The 23,764-nt window shown below is 37.0% G+C and overlaps 1 protein-coding gene across 1 annotated transcript in view; it reads left to right on the top strand.

Annotated features, from left to right (window-relative positions):
• Nucleotides 1-23,764, top strand: part of LGR5 (leucine rich repeat containing G protein-coupled receptor 5) — a 92,028-nt gene that overhangs the window by 33,096 nt on the left and 35,168 nt on the right. Inside the window, exons 2-4 of the mRNA XM_059846918.1 lie at nucleotides 4,420-4,491; nucleotides 18,870-18,941; nucleotides 20,510-20,581. Of these exons, the coding sequence (XP_059702901.1) occupies nucleotides 4,420-4,491; nucleotides 18,870-18,941; nucleotides 20,510-20,581 (216 nt within the window). The remainder of the gene's footprint in view (nucleotides 1-4,419; nucleotides 4,492-18,869; nucleotides 18,942-20,509; nucleotides 20,582-23,764) is intronic.

The following is a 23,764-nucleotide window of genomic DNA, read 5'->3' as shown; positions in this document are numbered from 1 at the left end:
ATCTTTAATATTGGATTATTGTATTAGACCTGGAATGGATAGACAAGTTTGTACCATTCAGTATAATAGACATTTAGCCTAGTAGAAGTTTAGCATGCATCCCTAGGCATAATATTGTTCTCCTTTAAAAGACATAAATATAACATGAAAGACCAAACTTTGATGATGAATAGTCACTGAAACATCTCTTGTAATAGCAGTTAATAAAAGCTTAGTAATGTGGCCTGCAGACTCATCTATTATATGTTAAGAACTAGTTCACTTAACTTGTTTTACTGGCTTTCTGGAATTCATTGTGAACTACTCACTTTTAAGATGGTAACTGGATGTTTTTTCAGAGTGTTTGTTCATGGACAATAAAACTGGGGGAAACAAAGACCTGTCGTATTTGCCTTCTTGGGTGCTGTTTTGCAAATGCTCATTTACTCATCCACTCACCCAGAAAAAAACAGGTAGATGCATGATGCAGTTTTCAATATTTTCTGGTCTTCAAAGATTGAATCAGAGCTAGGATTCCTTTAACAAGTCACCAGAGACACTACACAGTGATTGATTGGTACAGAGTATAAATAAGATATCATTATAGTGAGTCGTGTTGTCAAAGCATTCACTAAAGCAAAGCTCCTTATCTTTTGAAAAGATGAAAAGTTTCATTTGCTGGTATGTTGCCTTTATAGTCAGCAGCTGGAAACAAGCTGCAGGAATGCTGATGGGAGAAGGGACAATGCATTCATCTCAGTGTTCAAAATAGCATATTACCTTTTCAGTTCGATATGGCAGCTCATGGTGGTTTTCACCAAGGTGGGGCTATGGCTGTCTCTGTTCAGAGGATTTGTAAATTTAGGGTATACTCTTACTATATTGCTCCAACTGTCATCAGTGGGATTTGTATGTGCTGTGATGCTGTGAGATGGGTGTAGTTCTGTTACACTGAGTTATTTAAAGGCTTTCAGTACTCAAATACTTCTAAGTTTTTCATCACTGTCGTTTGTAAGAGACTATCAGAACCATTCCACTGAGGAAAGTTAATGTTCCACTACCTTGATTTTAATATTTTTAAGCATTACATTGCAAATGCTGATGTGCAAGCCAGCTTTCATGCCCTTCTCTTTCCTAGAGAGAGCAAATTGCTAATTTTTACAGCACTGAAAGGAGAAATCAGAAAACCCATTTGAAGGAAAGAAACCATCGTATGTGCAAGACATAAGACATATTCTCTGCAATTATTACTGGTTTTCATAATAATTATATGTAACCCTAGATTTTACCACCTAGCTGTTTCTGGCTGTTAGCTGTGCTTGATCTAGCTAATGACTGTAAATCTCATCCTAACCATGTCTTCTTGGCAGGTCCAAAATGCTAGCAAACCAAAATTCTGAGAACCTCCTTTATTTGTCTCTTGAGCATGGTGAGGAATTTCTGTTCAGAAGCCCAAATTTTGCAGTGTTGTTCACACGAGACCTAGTGACTGATTGCATTGCATTAACACTTTCTTTGTCTCACCTCTCTGAGCATCCACCCAGAAGTAACTTGGTGCCATAACACTTCTCTCACTCATTCCAGTGAAGAAAAATTTGATTAAATGCATTCATGGTAATTCTGAAACAAAAGAATATTCTGAATCTAAAAACTGTGAGCACAGATGAACTGCTGCTTTGCCAGTGTAAGGGAGGTGGGGTTTTTTGGGAGAAATAATGTCACGTATTTAGCCAGCTGGAAGAAGTAGAGAGCTTCAATTTTTGTGCCTGAAAATTTCTGGTTTTCTAACCATGTCAGCTAGCCTCATCAAATATATTACCTCTCACTACCATAGTGTGCCTTATATTCTTAAACCATTACAGCTACAAGAGTAGCACATTGCCAACCTAGACTACAATGTCCTGTGTATTAGTGGCTGGTATCTTAAAAGCTACTTTAAAAAGAGATTATTGAGAAAGCTTGGGGAATAATTCCTGTTACCTCCACCATCCCTGAAAATATTTAGAAGATGCATAGATGTGGCTCTTAGGAACATGGTTTAGCAATAAACAGAGGGCAGTGTTGGGTAGAAGACTGGACTGGATGACCTGAAGGGTCTTTTCCAACCCAAACAATTCCATGATTCCATGAAATACGCATGGGTAATGTTTAGTAGTTTGGTTGCACAAAAACACCTTTGTATGTTATGTTTGAAGAAAAGAATCATGTGGAAAAAAAGTAACCAATCTAACAGAGGGAAATTATTTAACTGGAAGGTTTTAAAAGAGTTAGAAATGTCTGCAGTGTACACTGGGAAAAAGGAGATGTTCTCCTCCATCATGTGATGGGGTAGACATACTTTACCATATGAGTGGAGTCCGAAAAGGAGAATAGGACATAGCAGTTCACTGTTGGCAAATCCACCTCTGGGGTCTAAAGATGTTATTAAGGAAAATGCACTTATTGTTGATTTTCTCCTTGGTCATCAAAGCACATGATGAAAGCCACCTTCTCTTGTTCTAATCCTCTTAAGATATTAGGGTCTGGGTAGATTGCTTCTGACTGGTTCGTCATGGGGTCCAGTGGGTGATACAAGCAGACAAGTATTGCCTGCTAGTAATAGAACTTAATATCCTAGAAAAGCAGACTTCAGGTTTGTCTCATCAGCCAGAGCACTGGTTAATGCTGGGTTTGTAGCATGCCCTGAATACATGTGTGTCTGAAGATGAATCATTCCCATCTTCCACCAGGGCTGGCTTTTTAAGTCTAAAATGTGATTTGGCATGTTTTCAAAAACCCATTAAGACATGTGTTGAAAATATCATAATCAAAACGATCTTGTTAAAATATTTGGTTTATCTTAATATTCAGTAGTATATAATTCACTACCTGGATGAGTTTTTCTTTTGCCAAATAAATCCATGTTTTTGTTCCTTTGCCAGAATAAATCCTTTGAGCCTTTATCAAAGTGAAAGGGCAATAACCTGCTACGCAGTACATAAGAATTGGGTGATAAAGTGTTACAATAAAAAATGAATTTAATAAGTACACATTTCTCAAATTATACTTTGATTTTGAAGTGAATGCAGAAACCTCACTCAATATTGATTCGATAATTGTTGTAAAGTATTAACACATTTCCTTTATTTTAAAATCTCTATGTGAAGTATGTTTTTAAATTATACATTTTAAAATTCACCAAAAGATCAAACATCTAAATTAACTATGCTGACTAAAAGCATATATTCTGTAATGTGAAACAGATTGCGAGTAATAAGAACTAGATGGAGTAGGAGTAGGATGCCTACCCACCAAAGTACAGATAACTTATTTACCGTGTAAGCTCTCAACAGCTGGAAGAAATAAAGTTATCTAAATAGTACCCAAAGTAGCTGGAAACTATAAGCACTGCTACAAATGCATAGATATGTTTAAATAGTGGGGAGTTTTAAATTACTGTATCATGCTTACATAAAATATGCAGGTCACTCCTAATTTTATATTAAGAATATACAGAAATTTTGATACAGTTGTGTAAGTTGCATCTTCCACACAGAATTTTATTATGCAATTTGTTTACAGTCTTGGCACTGAATGAAAAGCAGTTATAATGATACTGTAGGGCATGGGGAAGACAGTGGAAAACAATGAAGAGGCAAGTTAAGAATAAAAGGGTATTATATTAAATTTAGCCTAAAACATAGCTTGAATGAGCTCTGACAGAGCTGATATTGCTGGTAGTTTCCTGTACCAGGAACTACCATGGAACCCCACCAGGAAGTGTGTTACAGAGCAGGATCGCATTACACCCTTGTTTTATGGTTCATTTCACTTATTTAATGCAACTTGAGTACCTGTAACAAAAGAGCACTCAAAAAGGGAATGTTTATTATTTGAAAATATGTCATTTCTCTAAGTCAAGTTGGGTTTTGGGGACACCTGATGTGCCTGTGTGAGGCAAGGCAGATCAGTATGACCATGTAACAGGCTGTATGGCAAAAGCAAAGCATTTCCATATTAATGAAATTTTAAGGATGATGCAGATACTTTGTATCTGTTTGCTTTTGCCTGTCTGCTTTAGTAAACCAAGTGTACTACTGTGCTACAACAACAACATCATAGTAATTTTCCTGTACTACTCCAAGTACATTGTAATACAGTAGAGTGGTTTATTAAAATTATGTCAACTAAGTGTTGGTTAGTGTCCTAGCTGATATATAGAGCATGATAAAACATTCAGAAATCTCTTGAAATGAGGAACATGCTACAGCCTGTATTGGTTTGACAAAGCCGTGTTCGTATGAAAAAGGAATGTTTAATGTGCTAAGTAGATAATGATTCATCAATTCTGGCAGAGGAACTAATTTTTATTAATGCAGTTCTTAAAAATGTGTGGAATGAACAGCTGGATGCCACAGTTGTGGCATGCCATATTGAGTCTCTGTCTGTTTTTCCCTACAGTGATCTCAGTATGAACAACATTACGAAGCTGCCCTCAAACCCTGTGCACAATCTCCGCTTCCTGGAAGAGCTGTAAGTATCATTGTATCCTTGATGGGCCTAGTCAGCACTAGACACATTCCTGTGTTTGTCTCTCATACTTACTGTGGGAACCAGATAAAACGGTGCAGGAAAGCTTGTCAGCCTGACACTTTTGGCACATGAGGAAACACTTAGTTGAAAAAAACCCAATTGCTGTGATTCTGGAAATGAACTTATAAAAGAGTTACCATGAGCCTACAACTTCTCTAAGCAGAGACAGAGCCAAACAAATTAAAATTTTTAAACAAGGACTGTTTAAAAGAGCTGGATTGCTTTTTGGAAATAGTTAAGCAGCAGGATATTAAAAGTTTGAATACTGGCTCATGTTTATTAAAATCCCAAGTAAAGCTGTAATCAAAACCAAAACCTGCTGCCTTGTTCTGCCAGTGTCAAGGACAATTCAGTCCACATTTCATAGTATGGAGGCTTCTTGTCCTAATCACTTTTAATTACTGTTTCCTTACTCTTAAACTTAGCATCCCTGAAGGCTGACTGTGGAGTGCAGAATCCTGCAAAAAGCTTAGTTACGCTATCTACTGCATTCACCATGGGGGAAAAGTGCATTGGGAAAACTAGCTGATCAAGCACAACATCAAAAGAGGAATGTTGGCTTGAAGTGATTGTGACTAACCAAAAGTGAAAAGTATTGTGCATTCATGGGACCTGGATTTGGCAGTGACTCTAGTTATAATGGCCCGGGCTTAAAAGAAAATTTAGGTTTCTGAGGAGTGATGGAGACTCTATAACTGATGCACCATAGATCTTGTGAAAAAAAGCTGGCACCTGTATTTGCCTGAGTGCCTCTAAATATTGATTAAAAGCCTTTTATGAAATGTGGCTTTTAAGTTTTTAGAACTGAAAACCTGCTTTTTTTTTAGCGTGCTTAGCTGCTAACATGCCATAAAATCCATGTAAGATGTGCAAAGTCATGGTGCTACCCTTCTTGCAAAGATATGATCTGTTTTAGGCTAATTTAGGTGGGTATTGCACTGTCCTTGCTAACTCACAATTGAATTTTGCCATCTGGTCTTTCCACCCAGCATTTACAAAAAAAAAAAAAGGAAAAGCCAAAAAAAAGCCCCACCCAACCCAACAACCAAAAAAATCAAAACCATTTTGTATGACAATACCCTATTTGCAAGCAGGTTTTCCTGTCCTGTCTTATTTTTACTACTCTCAGCACTTCTATTTGGAAAGCTTTGTTTCATTTTGTTCTGTCTCTTCCTTTACTTACTCTTTTTCCTGGGTTATCAATATCTGTCTTGCCATTAGTGCAACTTTCAAATAATGTAACAAACACGAGTATAATACAGAGGGATATCACACACCAAGTGTTAACAATATTAAGTGCCTATGGAGTGAATCATGGCCTAAAGCCCCTGCTTGTGGAGTTCTTCATCATGTTCATGTTTGCTTGTCCAATCTCCTGTCAATTGTAATAACCCTACTAAAACCTGCCAACCCAACTGCTTTCTGGCCATTAAAGGCAAGAAATTAAATGAAAGTTTGGGCTTTTCCTGGAAGGAAATTCTAATACATCTAGGTTACCTTCACTGTTTCACTTAATGATTAGATTACAGAATCAGCGGGGTTTGAAAAGACTTTTGAGATCATCAAGTCCAACCTATGACTTAACACCACCTTATCAACTATACCATGGCACTTAGTGCTGCATGCATTATTTTTTTAAACACCTTCAGAGACGGTGACTCCACCTCCCTGGGCAGCTAAATGGCCCAAATTGTAAGACTTAAGTCACTGCCTGGGGAACTCTTCTGTGGTGTATATCATCTTCCTAATCAAGACCTTTGATAATGTTCTTGCCTTCTCCATGTGCTGGGCCTACCTTTTTCACTGGAAATATTAAACCTTTATTCTTAAAAGCCTCTGCTCCAAATTAAGCAATTCCAGTCTTTCCCTGATGGTAGTACCAGCAAGATATTTATTTTTTTACTATGTTTTGTTCTACACATATACATAATCAACTCTTCAGTTTGTTTCACACCAGCCAATCACTTCTATTTCTCATTAGTTTAGTGCTGTTTCATTAATTCCTTCTAGTTTGTATTCACTTTTAAAATAGGCTTAAAAAACTGAAGCCTTGGAAGATGCAAGGCAACTGATGTGAGGCAACTTCTCATTGTGCTGAGATCGTTTGGTGTTCAGAGGCATGCAAGGCAATTCAGCCTAGTATTATAGAGAAAAATGTATAAACAATGTAAAGGGAATTTTTTCTTTTATTCAGTTTTGAAGTGGGGGAGAACAGCCACTGTAGTTCTCATGCTCCGCTGTATTAATTTTTGAGCAGTGATTATACATATGAAAATTTTTTTCCCATCCATGTGATTTGTTTTTTCTAGTTTACCTGAGAAATCTGTGTTTGGTTTGTGTGGCTCAGTTAAAAGGTACTCTTGAAAAACATGACTTAGCCCATAATTCAAACATTGTTAAAGTAAGATTTTATGAGATCTTTACTAAAGCAATGTTTAATAAAATGAAAATCCATCTTAGAAATATCTGTCTGATCTCTGAAGTACACAACAGCAGGAGCTTGAAATGCAGCTTTTAGGGTTTTTCTAGTGCAGAAAAAGGTCTTACTAATCCCTTTATTAGAGATCTGGTTCAAACATCTGATAAAAGCTCATGACTGAACACTGATTTTTAGCTTCAATGTTACATCCTTACTGCCTGGTTTGGCAATACTAGTACGTGATTATCCTGAAGGAACTGAGGTTTTGTTAAAGCAGTTAAACTAATTGTTTTGATTCCAAAGCAGTGGCATATATGACAGGTATGTTTAGCCAGTTCTGACCTTCCAGGCTGAATCTGATCCACGTTTACAGCCAAGGTTAGGCACCTCTACATGCAGCATTCTTGCAAACTTGATGATCATGACTGGTACTTATTCTTAGCCAAAGACTATGATCACCAAAGTAAATTATATTGAAAGTGTTTTTCAGGTGCATGTTCCTCTGAAATTTTGGAAAATGTTGAAGTACTTGAGACTTTCTAACTCTCAAAATAATGAATTCTGAGCAAAATCTTTTATTGGTGAAAATGATGGGCCTTTCAGATTTAATTTTCTCTTAAAGCATATATGACAGAACTCCCACCAAGAAAGAAGTATGTTTCAGCTGCTTGATTATCAGCAAGTTGCTCTGCATGAACTTGTACAACACTATTAAGTCAAATTCTTCATTATAAATTCAAAATAACTGCAGATATTTATCAGTCTGACCGAATCCAAGACTCACTCTCATGTGGAGTATTTCTAGACATATGTCATTGTACAGGATGTACAGAATGCCTGTTCTAATAGAGCAGTGAATTAGAGTAATGAATGGAAAAAAGATTTTTAAAAAAATCTAAAGGGTGGGACTCTTAACAGTTTTAGAGGCAACTACGTCTGAGTGCAGACCTGATATTTTGTGATTAGGTGCACTTCAAAGCAGTGCCTGAAACTATTTTATTTTAGAAATTAATGTCTCAATGAAAAGCAAGGAAGAAAGCCAATAATAATTTAAAACTATTTGAATCAGACCTACCTACAAAATCTCTCCAACTAGATATATATCCACATATAAATAGATATGCATAAATATATGCACAGACACACACATATGCACATATATAAATATTTAATTTTAATTTTGAACCCAGGAACATTCCACAGATAAGCAAAGCTTCAAGTGATATTTAGTAAATTGCTATTTTTCAGCAACTTAAATTGGTTGTTTTAGTAAAAGAGCAACAAAAGGCTGTTGTATTGCAATTATTTTACTACACAGCAGGACAGTCCCAAATAACGTCTTTTCTACAAAATCAAGCAATGAAGTCATCCCAAATAATTTGCAATCTACATAAAAGCACAAGAATGTTTTCTGACACACATGGTTATTTTAAAATAATCTTGAAAACAAATAAATATATCTGCAAAGTTTTTAGATTGATCTTGGCATTATTATAGTGATCTCTCAGGTCAAAGTGCCTTTAAAAGTACGATTTACTCTAATACAGAAGTGCAAAATTGCAGATACAGTACATAAGAGATGAATTATGTGAATCGTACCATGATTTGTGTTGAAATCCCTTTACACTCCAAAAGTCATCAAGAAGCCACTGTATATGTGAAAATAAAGTCCTAAATTACCAGGCATGATCCATTATGAGCTGGCTGGTTTTTGTTTTTTTCTTTTTGCTTCTCCCTCTGTTTGCTCTTTCTTGCTGCAAAGAGGTTTTCAAAGGGTTAATGGCAACTAGGTGTTCTTTTCCCCACTGACTCTGAGTCATGGGACTGGGATCTCTGGTCATGTATATTTTTGAAGACTGAAAGCATTTGCTCTTGGGGTCCTGTACAGTCTTCCATTTTGTACTGGTGTAGGCATATTTGGACTAGCATTGAAAAAAGATTCTGTACTTTTAACTATAATGTAAGCTGGTAGAAAACATGAAAGTGCTGCAGCCATAGTCCAAAGCTGTTTTCAGAAAGTGAGGGAATCATGTAATTTACTTCAACAATCTTGGAACATAAACATTAACATAAAATATTTCCTAAAGGTTAATCTGCATACATTTAAAAACCCCTAAGGCAAGAGTAAAAATGCTGGCAACTGACATGCAGAACTAAAATAAAAATAGAGTATCATCTAGTGGTCCCAAACTATCCACACATTCCAATGTCACTTCAATACCAGTTTTACAGTTCTGGCACAGGAGGGTTTAGCAGAGCTGGTCCTGGTGGAAATTGGTTTGTGTCACCTCCATCAGCTAAAGTTTCAAGAACTGTCACTGCTAAATAACTTGTGATCCCCTAGATAATTTCAGAGCTGTGCAAATCTAACACCTAAATTGTGAATTCAGCTTCTGCATATAAGTTGCAAATTTGGTTTCTTCACTTCATGTATGCATCATGCAGATCAGACTGTGTCACTGTGTTCAATACATGGTGTTTGTCAGTGAGAAATATCTGTGACCAGTCCAGCAAATGGCCCATGGCACACTGTAAATTCTGCTGCTGCAAGACAGATTTTGTTCATACCTGGGGCACTGTGGTTTCCCAACTTTGCTTTAATAGAGAGCTGCACCCAAAGTCCTGACAGAGGGAAATGCACAAGTTGTCTTGAAATATGTTGGTAAAAACAGTAAGGAGATGTTTACCTAGTTAATCAGTTGGAAACAGTGGCAAATTTTCTCCCCTAGTTTTTGCATGCACAGTTTAGGTTTACTAAAAAAGAACAGACCCAAGCACAGAAGATTCCTATTGTATGAGCTAACAACTTGTAACCTTTACATCCACAAAAAAAGGGCCCTGGTGTTCTGGAGCTCTCGCTGCCTTTGATGCCATCCCCTTGATGCCACCAAAGCAAGTAAGGACAAAGAACTCGCCCATGTGGATGTGTGAGCCTGACATCCTCCAAACTGCCCTTTTTGTCATCTTATCAAGAACAACAAGATGAGAAACAGGGGAAAAAACAAAGAAGGAGAGAGAGAAAAACAACAGAGCAAATGCCTTACTAAATCAGAGCTGCTTGCATTGCTTATTCTATAGCTTGTGCTGACAGATAATTATTCTGGAAATGTTAATGCAAATTGCACAGAGCAACCTTGACACTGAAACTGCTCAGCATTTGTGGGGTAAAGGGGAATAGGGGAAGATGGTGGGGTAGGAAAAAGATAAAAGAAAACAGAAAACATTCAGATATGCTTGCAAGCAGGAGCAATACATGTTCTAGTTGATATCCAAGAAACCTAACGCAGTGCTGCTGCATTACTCTTATTGAGTTCCTGTTGAAGTTTGGTTTTGGCTTGTAGCTTATAAATGCTTTCTGGTACTTGTAATTTATTATCCAGCAATATTCATTAGGAGCTAGTTTAGAACATCAAAAAGAGTCATTGGAAGGGCTTTTTGTGTTTTGCGATCAATACAGATAGTGACATTACACTTAATTAAACTAGGGTGAACCTTGCTAGATATCTGTAGATCCTGAGGCAGGATTTTAATTTAAGTCTTACACATGCTGTGTGTGCTGCAGTAGCAAGTACGCAGAAATAATTTCCTTTTCTTAGTCAGTGGAAGTTCAGCCTGTTTGTAGACTGCTTAATTTCAGTGCAGGGAGAACTTTTGGTACCTTCATGGGTCAATTTTCTTTCACTTGCTTAGGATGATGCATAATGAATTCAGACCATATAACATTTATATCTAATAGGTTCTCAAGCACAGTAGAACAAAATTCTTCCCTTTAAGTTGTTTATTTGAATTTCCAAAGAGGAGTAAACCTAAGTCCTCCAGTAATTCATTGCTGTTGCCCCATTGAACCACTCAGAAAACAGCAGCAATCTCAAAACCTGGATCTACACAAATTTGTGTTCTTTGCCTATCACACTGAAATGACTAAACAGCTAACACATTTTTCATTGTTTTCAGTCTGATCATACTGTGTGGTGCTGCAGTACCCTTCAGCCAGTTCCTGCTATTAATGATTATTATTTCCTGCCTTTTCTAATGACCCTAACACTACTGGGATAAAACCAGTATCAGAAGTGTAAATGACACTGGGGAGACCCAGCCTAGGAAGTATTATGTATATGATCCACTGTTTATTGCTCCATCTTGCTGTAGCATTTAAACACTGAGAAAGAAATTTTAACAATTTTAAGATAGGTCTGAATGTTGTGATTTGGTGACAACATTCTTCAACCACGGAGGTGCTGCCTCTTAATGATTGTATCCATGGGATCTACAGCTGGGAGTCGGTGTGGGATGTCCTGGCCATGCTGGAGTTCCTCCTGACAGTTGTCCTTGCTGCCATTGGGAGGCAGGTACTTGGATACCTGTTCAGCAGAAGGAGCTGATGCTGTCAGTGCTGGCTAGGGACAGCTTCACAAAGGAACAGATCAGTTGTCTTTAGTAGTGATTGGATCACAACCATGCCAGATGCAAAAAGAGTCTGTGCCTTTTTTAAGTGGAGAAAGAAACAGTATGTTTTGAACCATGTTCTTAACTGACAAAAATCTATGATCTGTTTCATCAAAGCCAGTTCAAGATCAAATACACACTGATTTCATTCCAACTGCTTTAGGTCTGTTGGAATTATTCCAGTTTACACCCTATGAGAATTTGGCACATGCATTTTAAAAAAGGCAATTAGGCCCTAAAGCAAGAGCAGACTGTGTTGTATTTGAATTTCCAACTAATCTAAGTAGCAATAAACGTAACATACAGCACAATTATGACTTGCACACTCTTCTCCCCTTACTTAAAGAAAGGAGACTGTCTTTACATTTTCTTCTTTGATCTCTCTGAGCATCAGGTTTTTTAATAGATCATTTGACTCACATTTCTTTTTATATTACCATAATTTTATAGTTTTAATTAACATGACAGATTGAAATATAAAAAGATAATTAAAATACAGACTAACATTTAAATTCCTAGTCTAGCAAGTAACTCTTAAAAACCATTTTGAAATATGTGCTGATATCATCCATGAATTACTAACACTAGAATTAATCACCCATTAATTCATACATTTCTATTGCATTGACCTGAGAATAATCATTAATACATATGAAATCAAACTCTTATCTCAAAGTTTTAGTTGACTTTGGTTAAATGCCAAATGAATATCCATATTGTCAAAGCTTTTTTGGTGTAAGCAGCAGGAATGTTTCATGTCACCTATTAATGTGTATGTAAGGTGAAGAAAATTAGAAATAAGACTATATAAATTATATATTGGCTATATATTTATATAAGTGAAGTAAACACATGTGTAGTTCTGTGCTTGTGTACCTTTAACAAAGTTTGACAGGAAACAAAATTGAGGCAAGATTCAAGATTGTTAAATTCTTTCTTGAATAAAGGCAATTTTTTATACCAGAGCAAGTTGTTCTAGAGAAGATTTGGAAATTGATGTTTTCTTGTTATACTTCCATGTTGTTCCTCCCCAAATAGCCATTTCCTCCATTAGAAATTGGGTTGTAGGTTTAGCATTGATAGTAGTGTTACTGCTGCAGCTCCTTGGAGAGAAGTGAATTACTGGCAAATATGATACTGCAGGATGCAAATGAGAGCCCCATTTCTACTTGTGTCAGCACAAATTTTTCCCCTGACTTCAATGAGACTGATATTTCACCATGGATCTTTATCAGGTATTCAGAACAATTATGGCAGTTGGAGGAGGCAGAGCAGGCTTTTAAGAAAGAAGTTTCAAATTACAAAAGAGAGTTTCTTATCTGTACACACGGTATAAAAGACACAGGCCATGATTACATTAAGTTTATTGGAATTTTTTACATACTAGTGTTTTAGCACCAAATTCAGGAAGGTACCACATACAGCAGAACAGTCCCATCTAACAGTCCCATCTTTTGGGGTTTTTCACTATCTCAAGCCTTCTGAACTCTCAATTTATATTCACAAAAAGAAGATTCTTCTATGTGATTTCAGTTTTCTGTCTGGAGAGGTTGTTAGCTGGAGCGTATAATGGAGTAAATGATGAATAGAGTATCTATTTTCCAAGAAAACATATAAAACTGACTGGATTGTGACTCTGTTGATATTAACCTAGTCATAGATATAGATATGGATACATAAATAGATATATGGATATAAACCTATCCATGATAACATTGTCTTAGCATGTGCAGTCTTTGCTCTCATTCCTTAAATAAAATCAGCAAACCCATTAGTGTACAGAAGTAAAATGCAGAGTCAGAGATGTACAGAAAGGGTTCTAGTTCACAGAATTATTCTTGTAGAAATTCCTCTGTATCTTTGCACAGCTGAAGAATTATTTCAGATTGCACTCACCATTCCATTCTGTATAGGATATTGCACTACATGGGAACTGATTAAATATAATGCAACACAAGTGATGCAATGACGTGTAACCTAATCTGTATTAAAGGGCATGCACTGGCATTAGTCTAGAAACATTGAGTCAGTCTGGTATTCATATCATAGTTTACTGGCAAATGCTGTGAGTCAAATATATTTATCAGAAATTTGAGTGTAATGAATTTCTAATTAATTGTATCTGTTCTGAAATATGGCAGTTTCACTGCATTTTCACTTTGTAAAAGAGAAACTTGACTCCTTTTACATTGTTTATTCCCATTATATGTTGAGTCACACTGAGATCCATTGTCATCTATTCTCCTGTGTTTCAACACCTTGCAATATTTGATAAGTAACTTCTCACGGAAAATTCCATTGTGCTAATACTGTTAGAACACAGCATGAATATGGATCAATGCTTTTCCCAAGGAGACAGTTACCTCCCTTTCATGTCTTTTCTTTAGTTTTGATACTACTAGATTTGGAAATACACTCCACAGATGCTTGATCAGCATTTGCTGGACTAGATCTTACTTAAGCAGAGAAGGAAAGCAGCCACTACCAGTATTGTACTGTCAGTGTCTTCTGCAGACTGAGAAATAGCTGGGTTAGATTTCCCACAGGTTCCTTCTACAGTTAGTGGAAATGTGTTGTCTTTATTAAATGCCACATTTTTTTATCTGTAGAGAAGACTCTGTAGTGTTTCAAGTTCATCTTCATCCCAGCAGTTACAGAGGAGATGCTTGGTACCAGGTAAAGTTTGTCCCGGTGCAGAAACCATCCACACAAAAAGCTGTTTAGAGTTGGCAAAAAAAAATTATTGTACTAAAAATGTGAAATTGACTGTTCTCAATCACAACTCATATTTATTTGCTTCCTTCTGATGAATGAAGATTTTCTTTTCAGACAATCAAAGGAAAACAAGAACAAAGTTTCTGATAATTTTTGGAGCTTTAGTTCTCTTGTCTGGGAATATTCTTTTGACTGGATGACCACCATTTCTCAGAACAATGACTCTGCAGGAGAAGTCATAATATGTCAAAGGGATCAACAGATGGGGAGCACTAAAGGAGAGCCAGACACACCCTTGCTTAAATCTGACCACAGGCCATGAACATGACCTCCAGCACTACAACTATTCCAACAGTGAGCACTGATTGCCAGTGCAGCTCAGTGGCATTGAAAGATATTTTATAAATTACTGCCATTTAAAAGTATGGGGGCCACTTGCTTTTCTCTCAGCTCGTTTATTTTACATCTTTTAGAAAGAAACTTGCAGTAGAATAAAAAACTATGCCTAAGCCAAAAGTATCCTGACTCCAAGCACAGGAAGTAACAGGTGCTGAAGGAGATATGTGGTGGCTCTTCTCTGTAGGCTTTTCCAGCCTCCAATAATTTGCAAGATTATTCAAAGCAGTGCAAGTAAAATCTAAATCTGAAACAACATAATGCAAAAAATAGGATCCTTTTGGGCTACTTTTTTATTAAAGAGATGTGATATATTTAAGCCTGGATGTACTTAATGGGATGCCTCTAATATGAGAGATTTTTAAACTAGTATCAGATGTGCTTAAAATAAAAGAACTTTTTAAAATGGATATTCAGAATTGTTCAAACAAAAAGAGTCAACCATTTGGTTATGTAAGTTCTAAAAACAACCAATTTCATTCCTGCTCTCCGAAATTATTAACTAAATACTCAGCTATAGAAACACATACTGTGTCCATTTTCATTTGTTCAGGGAAAATTATACTTACCCATTCAGACTAAAATTACTATCCAAAGTACATCCAAAATTCAGTAAAATACTGTGCAGCTTCCCTGAATTAATTTAGGTAATAGAAAACAAAATACCTGAAGTGGAGAAGAGTGAACCCTGGTAGATGCTTGATACATACTGTAGTGTCAACAAAAGGATGAATTTTCCCTTATGCCAAGGCTGGGAATAGAAACACAGAAATAGCAAGAAAATGCTAAAAGGAAGACATTAAAAATTATCAGGAATAAATAAACCAAATTTCCTGAGCTTTGAGGCATGCCAAAAAGGACTGATATGCTAACTTTTATCCAAGAGTACTAAAAGAATTAGACAACCATCCAAATGAATAATTTTTGCTGATTTTTACCAAATACTGCAGTGATGGGGAATTCTAATGGGCTGGGAAGATGCTACTATTGTGCCAGAAGTGGTTTCATAGCGTGACTTGGGAATAGATAGGTGCTTTTGCTGAGCTTGTTCCAGAGACAATCATGAAAAGTGCATCATGGAAAAGGGTTTAGCATGGTAAATGCAGGCCAGACAACATTGTTACATCGAAAATAATTGTTGCCAGATGTCTGCCTTTCCTGACACTGTCAGGTTGCTTGGTGAGTGAACTACAAGGACATACATATCCATACATGGCATTTGTGATATACTTGATGTAACCCAGTGCTGAAGTACGTAGGATTGTACATGAAGAGCATGATCTGCTGCTGCATCAGCAGAGGAATGTCATATAAAATAGTTCTAATTACTGTCTGTAAAATTAGTGAGAGCTCTTTTCAAATTGAAAAATATTCAAGGCAGAACTTCAAGAATGACCTGAGGCTGAAAACAACTCATAAGGAGTAAATATGGAAGTTGCGCCTACCAAAGAGTTTAACATGTTATTTCTACATCAATCTAAATTGTTTGTGCAAGACATTTTTAATAATTAAGAAGTTGTGATCTAAAAGGAAAAGAAGCAAATTTTTTTTAAAAGGGTTGAAATCTGAAAAAACCCACAGGTATTAAAAATTACATTTTGGTTTAACAGTTTGGGTAACTACCACTCAGAACAGCTGAGGAACACGGCTGTGCATTTTCGAAAAATGCCAAACCTTAAGGCTTGATGTGGAGAGCCACAAAGATGCTCCAAAGCTGGGAAAAGTGAGTATTTAGCCATTGAAATAAAACTTCAAAGCTGCACAATATCATTGCCACAGTCCTGCATTTGCAGTCAGGTGATGCATGCTTGGTAATTGGCACAGCCCTTCTCCAGGAGCTCTTAAATAGGTCTGATTTTCTCAGCTACGCCACTTTGTGAAGAGTATTAAGTCCAAATGTGGGGTATTAAAATGTAGTGCATTTGGCAATTTGCACTGCCTCAGTTGAGAGTGAAGAAGGGGTGGAGGCCTGAAAGAGCACACCCTTGAGTCTTCAGACAGGTGGGTTTAGTTCTCTGCTCTTTACCAAGTTTTCCATATGATACTTGCAGCAGTAACTGATGTGAAAATCTCAATACCTGCACCTTCTTTTTCCAGTAAGGTTTTAGAAACCCGTAACTTTCTGGTTCATACCAAGCTTATGTCCAGAATTGTGTCCAATCATGTCATTAAAATAGCAGAGCAAAAAGGTGCTGCAGGGATGAAGTACTCTTTAGGTTTTCTTTTAAACAATCATCTCACAAGAACTGAAATCAGAATTAGACAGGTCTCAGCCTCTACTGGTTAGTGAGCTACAAAAGGCATTTACTTCCAGGAGCACAGTCTGTTGTGCCTAACCTAGTACATGCCTGCTTGATCCAAGAACTTCCCAAAAGTCATTGCCATTTGTGTTCAGAATGAAAGCTGAAGCTTGCAGAGGGCCCTCACATCTGAGCCTGTGAGTGCCTCACCTTGGAGCAAGAGCAAACCAGGTTTGGTTTGCACATCTGCCTGCAGGAATTCAGCTGCATATGCCCAGTTCTCAGGTGTCTGGACATCAGACTCCACTGCACTCTGCAGTGAGACAAGCCCAGCAGCTCTGCCTGATGCTGGTTGTCATTGCAGAGCACAATCACCTTCATGTAACAGAGAGAGCTAGCTCAACATTACAGGTTACATGGTTCAGTGGGGATGTCTGTACAGGAAATAACCTTTCCTGACTGAAAATTCCTGAAAAATCTCTGGAGCTAAGATCTAGATGCTTTATTTTTCTTTTCTTTTTCTTTCTTTTTTTTTTTTCTTTCTTTTTTTTTTTTTCAACATATAGCCAAATGTGTCTTTTTATTTTCTGTATGAAAGCAGTGGCTAAAAACAAGGTGTGCACAGGACCCTTTGGTTAGCTCCAGGAAACCTCAACCCCAAAAGAAGACAGCATTTAAGGGCCAGTCAGTGCTTTATCTTTGGGACTTCACTCAAAAGTACTTGGTCTTCTCCATGAATAGTACTGGCAAATCTGGTGCCTATTTCAGCACTGCAGCTTGGCAGCTTGGTACCTAAGGAACTTCCTGGAACTAGTCCTTTGTTCTTTCCTTAGGGTCCAGAGGCTGAATCAAATGTCAGCTCTGGTATCACATCAGCTGGGCTCTGCAATCCTGGTGTGCAATATCTTGGCTGATGGAGCATACAATTAACTTGTTCTGCAAAGGGGTTACAGCACATCAATTTGTGGGATTTGTCAGCCAGGAGTATACACTGGGGCCCTACTGACTCAAAGTAACTTTGCTAGGAAGTTGTCCCTTACCAGTGAGATTTCCAGGTAGGGCACAGGTATCTCAGCAAATTCAGGCTGAGTTGTGATGTCAGAAGGCTGAATGCAAGATCATAGAGTGGGTTGGGTTGGAAGGGGCTTTAAAGACCATCTAAATCCACCCCCTTGCCATGGGTAGGGATACCTTCCACTATACCATGTTGCTCAAAACCTCATCCAACCTGGCTTTGAGTAATTTCCAGGATGCTCTGGAGTTGCACTGATGAGAAACATGGAAATGCAATTATTTCATAAATAGATTCTCTCTTTTTTAGACACAAACCTTACAGTCTTTTTTTTTTTTTTTTTTTGGGCAGCATAACATGCTTTACAGAGTTATTTGGTGTACTTACCTAGGTCTGTAAAAAACCTTCAAGCAATCTGAGAGCAAGATAGCAAGATGCAGTAAAAATAAGGGAAAAAAAAGCCCTACAGATTTTAGCAAATACACTTTTTGGCAACCTATTACACATGTGCTCACAGAGAAAACTGTTATTCCACCAGTACAGTAGTTTTACATGTAGTTATTTCAGAATGAACTCTAATCATTGCTATGTGGATATATTTTTATATTTGTGCAAATGAGTGAAATGTTCACAGAAATCCTACATGCACAATTCCAAAAGTTCATGCCTGTAAATCCTATGATGCTAATGGTTGTCACTATGTCTGTATTTTAGTTGCTGGGATTGTTCTAAACCCTGAAAAGAATATGAATAATTCAATGTACATTTTAAACCATAAGCCCAATTTGCAATGAAATTTAATTTTTTTCTCTGCAGTCCAGCTCTCAGCAAACCAACGGTGCAGTTACAGACTTCTCTTTTTTTGTTGTTGTCTTTTTGGGGTTTTGTTTTGTTTTGTTTTTGTTTTGTTGTTTTTGGAGGGGTTTTTTTTAGTTTTTTTTTAAGTGTATTAATGAAAAAACTAGGCTCTTAAACGACTGCCTCTGGCATCAGTTGCTCAAACATAGCTGTGTTGCACTTTTTAGCAACCAAATTAATTCCACATGAAGAGAAAAAGCTATTCACTCTTTTCCTTTTTCAAACTTTGCAGACGTCTTGCAGGAAATGGCTTGACATACATTCCTAAGGGAGCATTTGCTGGCCTTTTCAGTCTTAAAGTGCTGTAAGTAAACTGTGTGTTGTTTGATATATTTCTGATTTCCTAAATGCTCTAGGGAACTAATTAACCAGTGAAGTTTTGATCAAGTAAATTACATATTTTGATCCGCTCATTTTGAACAATTCAATTGAAGATACATATGAACATCATTAAATCTTTGTTTTTTCACATAGAAAGTATCCTAAACAAAAGTTGGAGAACATTATTAGGCTTCTAAAAACAACTTGCTCATCAAGTAGATGTCTCTGTACAATATCAAAGGTAAAAATTGATTCAGTTAATAGTTTCTTTAATTATCTCAAAAGTCCTGATTTCAGCTGAACTTTTAATGATCACACAAAACTAGGGGTTCCCTTTTCTTGAGAGACATGGGGGAAAAAATGTTGTTGTATACAACACAATGTAATTTAAAACACAGTTCCCATTTCATACATTGTTCTTTGCAATGTAATGACTATAATATAAATTATTAAAAATATTATAAAATAGTATCATTTGGAGTAATAAGACAGTACATATAGTTACTAAAATTACTAGCAGGCTACTTCTCACAGTGTTTATACTAGAGGGGATCTTTGCCCATGTAAATTCACAGAAACTGCATTATTAACCAAAGCACCAGCCTCCTAGGCAGTGTCAAGCCAGGCCTGGTGCTACTGTACAAATCTCTACTGAAAAAACACTTAGCAGGAAAAGAAGTGTGAAGAGATTCCTGCTCCATCTACTTCTAAGTTGGCAAGCTCTAGCTCTTATTGGCCCAAGCAGATTTAGGCCTGCCAGAAATTATTTCATTTACAATGTCCTATTGAATATGCCTCCTTTTGAAGGCAGCATGTACTGCTTTGGACTTATCCACATAGAATATTTATATATGTAGGAGTTGGTCCAAACAAGGGTGTTAGGTAGTATGAATGAAACCGTATTCAAAAGGAGGAAAATATTCTTTAGGAGTGGAAAGGGATTTTTCAATCTTTGCAAGGTAAATGATGTGATATTTGAGAAAAAAGATTTGTCAAGTCATTGCTAGCAACCTTTGGGATGAGAAAATTTATTTCTCTGAAAATAAATTTGGAGTTTATTTACAGAGATAAAATTTTATTCAAACTAAATCATAAATGTCTCACACAGTTAAGAGTTGATTTGCCATTGTTGCATTTTCCTGAGTGGAGATTTCAAGAGTCAGTCCTCCACAGTTTTATCAGAATAGAATCACTTCAAAAGGAGAACAATATCAGTGCATGAGAATGAAAATTTCAGAATCACTGGAGGCAATTAGGAAGTTACAAGTCCTACCTAAAGCAAATCAGATTTATTCTTTTAGCTTCCTTAGCTGCTTTGAAAATCCTGCTCAAAGCTGATGTCTAGCTGTTAACAAAGCTAATATGCTGCAGGTATTTGTTTGCCTTGAAGAGAGCAGGCCTTTGACAGGGGCAGGGGAATGGACTGTTTGTGTAACTTTGTAATCTTGAAGTAGGACCAGTACAGAGAAGGTAGGCTTGGAAGGAAATTTGCAATAGAAAGACATGATCTTTGCTGTGTTGATTCTGGCTTTTGTGCTATGCATGATGTAGGATGCTGCAGAATAACCAGCTCCGCCAGGTCCCTACCGAAGCGCTCCAGAACCTGCGCAGCCTGCAGTCTCTGTGAGTATACCTGATTAATCCATTTGCAATCCATGAGCAGTAATACACAATTACATCATAATTATCTGGTCATATTGCTTTGTAATGTGCTGAATCAACTTTTTCTTTTAATTCTCTTTAAGCTGCTATTCAAGAGAATTGTACTGTCAATTAAACATCAAAAGCAATTGATTTCATTCCAGTTATTTCATTACACTGGCAACTTCTTTCCAGAGTTATAGACTGGTTCAACATCTGAAAAGACACTCGGTGGCCTGCAATGCTTTCTGTCAAAAACATGGCTTCTTGTTAATATTCTTTACCAGGGAAGAGAAGGAATCCCAAATTACTCCCTTTTTCTTTTTTTTTTCATTTGGTGTAATTTTTTTTCTTTTTAAGCACTATGGAAAACACTAATAACTCATGAAACAAAATGTACTAGAAGATACTTAACTATATTCTGTGCTTCAGGCAGGCCTCTATATTTATAGTTCTTGACTGTCCATGCTGACTCAGTCCACGAGCTTCAGTTTTAACAGAACTGCTGCCAGGACTGCTAGACCAAGAGTGAAGATTGGCTGCTTCGTGGTGTGAATGAAATTATTTTGGTGTGCTTCTGCCATATAAGAATGGTTGTACCAGGTCGTGCTGAAAGCTGACCTAGCCCAGCATCCAGCCTGCAATAACAGGTGCCAAAGGAAAACAAGAAGGTCCAGCAGAGTATAATACTGCTTTGGTAAACTGTTCCAGCAGCCAGAGATTTGCACTCAGGGACTCACTGGGTCTGTTGTGGCTAAAGGGTTTTCTTCAATGGGCTTGTACAACTGCAGTTTGAGCCAGTGAGACACTCCTGATTTTTTGAGACAGCATGTCTGCTGATCAGCTAGCATGGTGAGGTACTTTCTGATATGTACTTGGAACTTTTCACCACATTTGATGTTCTCTGCGGCATCAGGAGAAAGTGGAAGCAGCAGTTTGGTATTCATGTACACCAGATTTATATACCTCTCTTGTATCTCCATTGGTCAATTTTTCAGATGTAATCTGTTAGGACTGAACAGCACTTCTCTCATCTGTTAGCCCTTCTCTCATGTGCAAGCTTTTCCATTCCTCTGTCATCCTTGTCACGTTGCTGAACTCTTTTTCAGTTTTCATTTATTTGATCTGAGATGAGTGAAGGAGAGATAAACCCTGTACAGAATGTTTAAAGTGCTTGGCACCATGAGTTTATAGAGGGCAAAAATTGATGAGTTTTTGTTTGCTTTCCTACTAATTCAAAACTTTGTTTTGTGTAATTTTTTTAACCTTTACTGAATGCTAAGCTGTTATTTTCATTCTTATTGCAACTGCAGGACTTCTTTCTAGCATGTTATTAGCTACTCAAGAAGTTGTCCTGTGAAGTTGGAATTGCCTTTTCCCTCAGCACCTCCCTTGACACCTGTGTACACTGGACTTCCTCTGCCGTGTTCTTGTTCAGGCACTTCGGCAGCAAGAGTTTCTTCTGCTGCACTTGCACTTCATTTTTTGAAACCACAAAGATGTTTTTGCTGTCTAAACAGAGGATGCAGTAAATTGAGTTAGTTCCTGAACTACCCACAAAATTGTATTGTCACCTGATACAAAAAAAAAATCACAAAATTTTCTAAAGAAGCTACTGATTTTTAATCTGCAGTGTGAAATATCTAGATGTTTGAAAACAGAAAAGGATTTCTTTGCTCATATGAAAATGTCAAATGACTCTTCTCTATGCTTTAGCTGACCACCTTATATTGTCATGGAATTACTCTCAAATAAAATTATTTTCCTAAAACGTTTCAAGATCCAAATAGAGAATTCAATCTGGAAGTTCAAATAGCTTTCACAAGAAGTGTTGCTACAGTGTGCCCTGATCACCAACATCACAAGTAAAAGTCTGACATTGGCAAGGATAGAATGAGCATCTGTACCAGTCTGGTTAAAGTTAAGATGTGTTGGTTGAGAAATGTGCTGTGTTGAACAAACTACTCTTTTTTTTTTTTTTTTTTTTTTTTTTTGTGTGTGTGTGTGTGTGTGTAGGTAAAGTTCCACCAGGAGTTTAATATATTTTATATACATTTTGTTCAGCCAAAATCTGAAGACCAGAATTAATGAAATTAGTTTATTTACAGAAAAATCATGTCATCTGTGTATAACTTAGCACTGCACAGGCACACATTCTACTGTAATAGCTCCCATGTTCTTATGCCTGTCTTGAACTACATTTGCCTCCTTAATAAACAAAGCATTTGTTAAGGTTTCTAAAGGTGAAACAGCCCTAAGAATTAATTATCTTATAATTGTTATTTGGTCAGTGCTTTTTTTCTTTATTGACCAGACACAGACAGAAATATCTCAGCCATATACTTTTGAGGTTACAGTTCTTTCCTTTGATCTTTGAAAAAGTCATGAGAAAATGCTGGTCTAGTGACTATATTAGGTTTTGTTTCTGCTAAACAAACAAAAAAATCTTGCTGAGATCACATCACTCTATACACATTCTGGACCAAAACATGATAAGCCAAGCCAACAAGAGTTCCTTTGTTACTCTGAAAGAGATTGTTGAATTTTCAGTACAGTTGCTAAACAAAATGACAGTCTCACTCAGGCTTTGTCGCAAATATTTTTTTTCCTTGGGTGAAGAAGTTGAAGAAGTAAACTGGAATTTGTGCAGTCTGTTTAAAGGACTGCATTAAAATAGGGGGAGAATAGGAATGGTCAGTAGAAACCTTTAGACAGCTGCCTAGCAGACCCAAGATGGAATGATAGGGGTTTGTACAGAAAAACTACTATCACCTGAAAAACGATCACTGGCAAAAGAGACCTCTTTGAGGAAAAGAAAACTATTATTCTTTTGTTTGCTTAAAAGGGGTTGTGCCTGCCAGATAAAGGTGTGCACAGATTCAATTTCTTGTTTCCTATAGTCTAGGTATTTTCTGTTCTCAAGGTTGTTTTGCACTGGTTTCTGATTTACAATAGGAATTATTTCTTGAAGCCTTTGAAATAGCAGGAGTCTTTTCAAGAGTATAATTAAGAGGTTAAAAGCCTTCTCAAAAGCAGTTTCTATAAGATAACAACTTCTTCTATTTATTATGTTTAGGTCTGCAGGTGGCATGATTTCTCAATGCCTCATTAACCCTTTGCTTTAGTTAGGATATATGTGGGGGGGAAAAAAGCTGGTGATGGCTC

This window comes from Haemorhous mexicanus, chromosome 5 (assembly GCF_027477595.1).
Source record: "Haemorhous mexicanus isolate bHaeMex1 chromosome 5, bHaeMex1.pri, whole genome shotgun sequence".
NCBI lineage: Eukaryota > Metazoa > Chordata > Aves > Passeriformes > Fringillidae > Haemorhous > Haemorhous mexicanus.
Note: the sequence above shows the minus strand (reverse complement) of the source record. Positions and strands in the feature narration are given on the sequence as shown.